This window comes from Salmo salar, chromosome 06 (genome assembly GCF_965601325.2).
Source record: "Salmo salar chromosome 06, fSalSal1, whole genome shotgun sequence".
Classification (NCBI taxonomy): domain Eukaryota; kingdom Metazoa; phylum Chordata; class Actinopteri; order Salmoniformes; family Salmonidae; genus Salmo; species Salmo salar.
Window position 1 is genome coordinate 57,876,764 of NC_138296.1, and position 7,241 is coordinate 57,884,004.

The 7,241-nt window shown below is 42.6% G+C and overlaps 1 protein-coding gene across 3 annotated transcripts; it reads left to right on the forward strand.

The window, feature by feature from the left end:
• The first annotated feature begins 320 nt into the window (after nt 1–320).
• On the forward strand, nt 321–6,919 carry LOC106607649 (putative G-protein coupled receptor 132). Of its 3 annotated transcripts, none has more exons than XM_014204820.3 (2): nt 321–793; nt 5,023–6,919. In XM_014204820.3, exons 1-2 carry the CDS (start codon nt 751–753, stop codon nt 6,084–6,086), a joined length of 1,107 nt encoding a protein of 368 aa, XP_014060295.1. In that variant the 5' UTR covers nt 321–750; the 3' UTR covers nt 6,087–6,919. The 3 variants fall into 3 exon arrangements, with proteins under 3 accessions (XP_014060295.1, XP_082832898.1, XP_014060297.1); XM_082976772.1 differs by lacking the exon at nt 321–793 and adding an exon at nt 914–1,065; XM_014204822.3 differs by lacking the exon at nt 321–793 and adding an exon at nt 927–1,056.
• The last annotated feature ends 322 nt before the right edge of the window (nt 6,920–7,241 follow it).

Genomic DNA, 7,241 nt, shown 5'->3' on the forward strand with positions numbered 1-7,241 from the left:
GACGAGGACAAAGACGTCTGACTGCTATGCCATCTTGTAATGGAATGTAAGTTATTTGGATTGAGAATTCTTTCTCCTTTTATTCTTTCAGTTCCTCTAGAGCTTTTGAAAACATGTCTCTGTGCAATGGCAATGGCCTGAACTTTTGTGCAATGGCCTACACTTTTTAATCATTAACCATTGAGTAAATGATACCAGGTTTTGTTTTACAAAGTGAGCTCTGAAACCAACCGAAATTCAAATAATTAACTTTACTAGTCTGTTATCAGTGGAGTTTATTGTCTGTAGGCTCTTCACTTTTGCAGCTCAGTTGCATGGAGCCCGATTCGTTTATTGTAGGGTTATTTTTATTTTATTTTTTAAAACGAAATTTTGGATTAATTCAATAGCCACATATTTACACTATTCATTTATATTGTAGCGATTCCTTAAATAAAGCCAGATTGTCAAGCAGGTAAAATTAATGTAGTTGCAAACAGCGTAAAAAATATTGCATGTGCTTATGCATGTCTTTTTCAATAAGTAATTGCAATACATTTTTTACGAGGAGGTGGTAGCCAGAGTTCACTGGAGCAATAAATAAATCATTGTCTGTCGCTTGATATTACTATATTCAAACCACGTGACACTTCAGAGCGCGAGGACTAGGACCTCCCTGCGCGCGTTGGTGGACGTGCAGACAGCTTTTTAACCGTTTCTGAACGTAGCATGTATGAAGATGGAACAAGCATCTCTTTCAGACAGCAATGAATGAACACTTACTACAGATTTCAAGAGACTATACAGCTAAACGGTGAGTTTATCTGACAAATGTTGATACGCGTGATGGTGATAATTGCAACTTTTAGGAAATGATTGATTTAGCATTAGCTCTGGTCCAGGTCGTTAGTTCCTTCGCAGTGCAGGTCACCTCAGTCACTGGTAGTCACGAGCAATAGTCACTCATTCATCTATGGGTGGGTGGTTGAGAACTCAGTTGGGGGTCTGCTGCATTAGCTGTTATTGTTGTAGCCGACATTGGGTAATTTTTCCCATTCATGGAAATGAAATAAAATAGTGAGTATTGTGAGTATCTTATATTTTATTAGTATTAGAAATAATATAATAATAAATAATAAAATAATTGTGATTATACATTCCAGGCGGCTATTCAGTATTAAGTGCCCAATAAAATAAGCAAGCATAACGTAGCTGTTCAACTTGTCACCTTGTTCATTTAGTGTGTTATTTGTTATTGGAAACAAAGGGATTATCAATATGTAATGAATATATGTCATTGTAAGTTTCATTGAAATTGTCTGCAATGCCTTGTCTTTTTTTGTTCCAAAATCACAGCTGAAATCTAAAATAGTAAAACATTTTTTCATCAGTCAGGTTGTTGTAGTAACCTTGCAGTGCATGTTGTTTATAAAAATACATGTTGACTTGTTGACATTTTATGGCAAGTAATGTGACACTAATTCTGTCCAGAGGGAAGGAATGCTACTGAAAGAGGTCACGACACGCAAACTCGACCAGTTATATCTTAACCCTATTCTCATAATAATGTGTGTCCCATCCCGTACACTGGCTAGCCTAGATATAATGTAGACCTACACGACCCACATGTCTCCCATTCAAACTATCAAGTGAGTTGAAAGAGGCCCTGAGACCTCCTCTCCCCAAATATGTCTGGAGCACCGAGATTAACGGGTGTGAAATGAGCGTGCATCACTCTCATTTATGGCAGGCGATACAATGAGAAAATGTTACATTTTCTCCGAAAGTAATCGTGTCCTCCTTAACCGTTGATGTGTCTCAGGAAACAGAGCATATAACACAATGAAGACAAAGCCTTACAGCAAGTCGAGTAACCCCGCTTTCTTTCAATATCGATCCAAAGTGTCTAGTCGGGATTCTATTTCAGCGCACAAGCTTGGTTTCAGAGATAATATATATATATATAATTCCGAATTTATGCAATTATAGCCCAGGCTGTATAGCTTCTACTGAACAATGGACCATGACTGAACCAATGTCATGGTCCATTGTTCAGTAGAAGCTATACAGCCTGGGCTATGAATTCTGAATGGTAAATTTCATGTAAAATTAATATATGGTACTTGTAGTACTGTATTAATGATTAAAATGTACATTTGTCTAATCTACAGTATCAGCTCCTTGTCTCATTTGCCAGGCAGCAGCTCCCTGATGCTTGTTTTTCCAATGCTGTAGTGATCCATTCAATAACCCATCTAATTTGAATTGTAACTAGGAAATGAACAATGTCTTATTTAAGCATCGATATTGAACAGCCACAGATGAGTGTTGCTATAGTGTTGCTCTTGTTCTTGGTGATTGTACCAGTCACAAGTAAAATGTAAAACACGGCTTCTTGACCCATACTCATTTCAGAAGTGAGTATATTATTTTATCAAGTAAAGACTGTTTCAAGTAAAGACTGGGCTGCTTCAATTTGTTCATTTCTCCTCAGCACATCACAGGGATTGTCAACTGTGTGACTGCAGGGTTAAACCTCAGACATTTTCAGTCAAAAAACCACAAGCTAGATGTAAGACTCTCTTTGCCTTGGCTTAGAGTGAAGTTTAATTAAATCACTCCTTTGACACAGGTCACTCAACAATTAAAATGCCAGAACTGGTTATCACCAGTTGGCTAGTATGCTGTTCAAAAATAACCTAATTCATCATGTCCTCATTCATTGATTAATTGCAAAACCTCCTCCAATCTCAGTAATTTGTTGGTGTAAATCTTCATTGGATTTCAGATTTATTCTAATCTAATATATTTGATGACTATGATATCTATCATTCACATGTCATCAGTGTTAAGTGGTGCACTTGTTTTTCCATCTACAGCATTTCCCCTCCTTTCTCCTCTGAGATGTGTGATGAATTTTTCAGGAGATGCGTTGTTAAGCTTGGGGGCTTGGATAAGAGGCGGAAGAGAGAGCGAGAGAGAACTGGTGGGGGTGGGTTCTGGGTTAGAGTTGTTGTTTTGCTGTGAGTGGTTAAGCTGGTCGTAGCCTACACCTCATACAGTTAGAGCTCTGTTGTGTGTGTGTGGTTAGATTTCTGTTGTGGTCTTTCATTTCAGGCACAGATGTTGCTAAGCAAAGAGGGGATGAAAAGGTGAAATAATACAGTCATACTGAACAAACATATAAACGCAACATGTTAAGTGTTGGTCCCATGTTTCATTAGCTGAAATAAAATATCCCAGAAATGTTCCATATGCACAAAAAGCTTATTTCTCAGGTGTGGCAGGTGTGGCATATCAAGAAGTTGGTTCAACAGCATGGTCATTACATAGGTGCACCTTGTGCTGGGGGACAATAAAAGTCCACTAAAATGTGCAGTTTTGTCACACAACACAATGCCAAGTTTTGAGGGAGCATGCAATTGGCATGCTGCAAGCAGGAATGTCCACCAGAATTTTATGTTCATTTCTCTACCATAAGCCGCCTCCAACGTCGTTTTAGACAATTTGGCAGTACGTCTAACCGGCCTCACAAATGCAGACCACATGTAACCACGCCAGCCCAGTACCTTCACATCCGGCTTCTTTACCTGCGCGATCGTCTGAGACCAGCCACCCGGACAGCTGATGAAACTGAGGAGTGTTTCTGTCTCTAATAAAGCACTTTTGTGAGGAAAGACTCATTCTGATTGGCTGGGTCTGGCTCCCCACTGGGTGGGCCTAGATCCCCACTGGGTGGGCCTGGCCCCCAAGTGTGTGGGCCTATTCCCTCCCAGGCCCAGCCATGCCGCTCCCCTGCCAAGTCATGTGAAATCGATATAGGGCCTAATTAAATGTATTTTCATTGTTTGATTTCCTTATATGAACTGTAACTCAGTAAAATCGTTGACATTTTTGTTCAGTATAGAAAAATGAGCAGTGTTACAATTATTTGAAAAACTATTTCTGAGAGGAGGGAGAGAAATACTCTAGGGCGGTGTTACAATTTGGTCTAGATTCAGCTTTATTTGGAAAGCAATTTCTGAAAGGACACCATTTCTCTCAGAAAGTATGAGGCAATCCCCAGAAAGAGAAGTATAGGGCTACAGTGAAAAAATCCCTAACGTTAAAGTAAAGAACAAACCATGAGGAAGCCAGACATCTAAAGGGGCGGTCCAGTACCATCTCCCTTTACAAACCTAGGGTTGTGTTCACACAACGGAAAACGAAAATGAGCGCTTCTGTTCGAGGTCCCTCTTTTGTTTCAGTGCGTTTTCTTCCATTTGGTGCCTAATAAACAAGACTCTGGTCTAGAATAGAATGTCATCGAGGTTAGTCAACAGAAAGTAGGTTTCAGTTGAGATACACCAACTAGGGTCAATATTTTAGCCTCTGACGTGGTATTACTTGTTTACCGTGTTGTTTTTGGTTGCTTGCTAATTGTTTATCAGCAAAGAAGAGCTTTAACATGCTAACAACTCAACATGCTAAGTGCAATGTTTTCTGAATATTCCTTGACAACTCACATGCAAATTTTCATAAAGCCGAGGGCTGGCTTTAAACCATGTTGCCACTTTTGGACAGTCGCACATAATCATGCATGTGACCCACAATGCATATGACTCAGCTTCTGTATCCTTTGAGCAACTTACTCATTGGTCCTTTAGTGGCCCCTAAGGGAGGGTTATAAGGCCTTTCCTGTGAATACAGAGTAATTATGTGTATGTCTCTGTATGTGTATGTAAGTTAGGTAAAGTCTATCACATTAACAGAAGACAAAGACCAAAAAAAAGCTTTGAAATAAACCATTAAAACTCCAATTGTGATCAATATTAAAATACTTTTATTAAGTTGCCTTACAACCAAAGGACATCTATAAGCATGATTTGTTCCGCATATATCCAGCCAATATGAATGACTTGGAAAAGTCTCTGGAAAAAGGGTCTGCAAATAGAGTGATTTAGAGTTAATCTTGTGATTTCCTAATTTGTATTTACATACATTTTGGCATACCGAAATGGGAAATGTGACTTCTCTTTTTCCCTCTCTCTCTTTACCCTCCAGACACCATGCATGACCCGACTGTGACTCAGACCAGTGTGGCTGCCATCAACTGGAGCACTGATGCTCCCCCGTGCACCCCGAACTACGAAGAGGACCGCGTGCCCCTGGTGGTGCTTTACAGTGTGGTACTGGTTATCGGGCTGCCTGCCAATATCGCTACTGTCTACCTGACCTTCCTCCAGGTGCGCCGCAAAAATGTCCTGGGCATCTACCTGTTGAGTCTGTCCGTGTGTGACCTCATGTACCTCTGCACCCTGCCCATGTGGGCCAACTACGTGAACGCGGGCCACCAATGGCGCTGGAGCTCCATGGCCTGCAAGGTGACAGGCTATTTCTTCTTCAACAACATGTACATCAGCATCTTCCTGCTGTGCTGCGTCTCCAGCGACAGATACGTGGCCGTGGTCTATGCCGTGGAGTCGCGTGGCCTTCGCCGACAGAGGCTGGCGGTTGCAGTTACCGTGGCCATCGTCTTGGTGGTGTTCGTGGGCCATGTGCCGGTGTTTACCATGCCAGAGGGCGATGCAGCAGAGGGGCAGCGGCGCTGCTTCGAGCCAGGCAAGGGCACGTCCACCGTGACGGGTTTCAACTATGCCCGCTTCGTCATTGGCTTCCTGTTCCCCCTGGCTGTGCTGGTGGTCACTAACCGTGCGATCCTGGCCAATGTGCAGGCTAGCACAGGGCTAAGGCAGTGCCAGAAGGAGCGTGTGCGCTATTTGGCGTTCGCCGTGGTGGTCCTCTTCCTGGTGTGCTTTGCGCCATACCACGTCATTCTGCTCCTGCGCGCAGTCACCTTCCACTTCCCCGAGCTGCAGAAGTGCCATTTCCAGGAAAGCCTCTATACCCCTTACACTATCTCCCTGGGCCTATCCACCTTCAACAGCGCCATCAACCCCATCCTCTATGTGCTTTCCAGCGACAACATCCGCAAGGAGCTGCGTCGCGGCCTTGCAGGCCTCCGGGGGCGTGCCACCCTGCGGCCACGTTCCACCGACAGCAGCCAGCACAAGATGCACAACTCCAAGAACTCGTCGGAAGTGGCGGCCGCCACACAAGAGGGGTAGAAGCATGGTTGTTGATGGCAGAGGAAGGTTAGGGGTTTGATGTACAGTATGTATACTCAAATTATGGGAGCCAGAGGGATATGCAGGTGTGACTACTGAAGGAACCCTGGACTGGTGACTTGCAGGTACTCTGGAATATTAAACAGACTCAGCATAGAGCCAGGTGGAGCCCCAAACATAGCAAGAGCAATGGGGGACGATGTAATCCATCTATCCCAGAATCTAAGGAAATTATATGATTGAAACGGTTCAAGCATTGTCTCCCTATAGATGGCATCATTCTAACAAGACTCGCAGTTGCCAGGAGCCATTTGTCTAACGGCAAATGTTGCAAAGTTTGATAAGAGAATGACGGCACAAACAGCACAAACCATCATTCTCTTATCAAACTTTGCACCTGCACTGTTCATCAAGTAAATGTGTTTTTGTAAAATTTTCTGTGGAAATTGTTTGACGCACTCATTGTGCGTAGAGTTGTATGGTTTGTTTAACTTTGCAGTCATTGGTTTTTGTTTGACATACATTTTAAAGTGAAAAATCTGAATGTCAGTGTCACTCTGTTACCATGAAATTGCTCCGAACCAAACGTGGAGCTCATCTCAATTTTTTTTGATTTCGCTAATCAGCTTAACACTAGTTTCTAATTCTGAAGTTCACTCTGCTCTCTGTAGCTATGACGTAATGGCTATACGCATACTGTCATTGATACTACGGCAAACCATGATCGATCAGCTGAGCAAACTTGCTCCAGCTAGCAGCCTTATCATTGCTTGTTTGAATGGCCATTACGGTAGCTAAACTCAGCAAAAAAATAAACGTCCTCTCACTGTCAACTGCGTTTATATTCAGCAAACTTAATATGTGTAAATATTTGTATGAACATAACAAGATTCAACAACTGAGACATAAACTGAACAAGTTCCACAGACATGTGACTAACAGAAATGGAATAATGTGTCCCTGAACAAAGGGGGGGGGGGGGTCAAAATCAAAAGTAACAGTCAGTATCTGGTGTGGCCACCAGCTGCATTAAGTACTGCAGTGCATCTCCTCCTCATGGACTGCACCAGATTTGCCAGTTCTTGCTGTGAGATGTTACCCCACTCTTCCACCAAGGCACCTGCAAGTTCCTGTACATTTCTGGAGGGAATGGCC

Coding starts and splice junctions, on each gene's coding strand:
- LOC106607649 (XM_014204820.3), top strand. CDS start 751: ATGAACACTTACTACAGATTTCAAGAGACTATACAGCTAAACG. Junction 794..5,022: donor AGAGACTATACAGCTAAACG/GTGAGTTTATCT, acceptor TTTACCCTCCAG/ACACCATGCATGACCCGACT.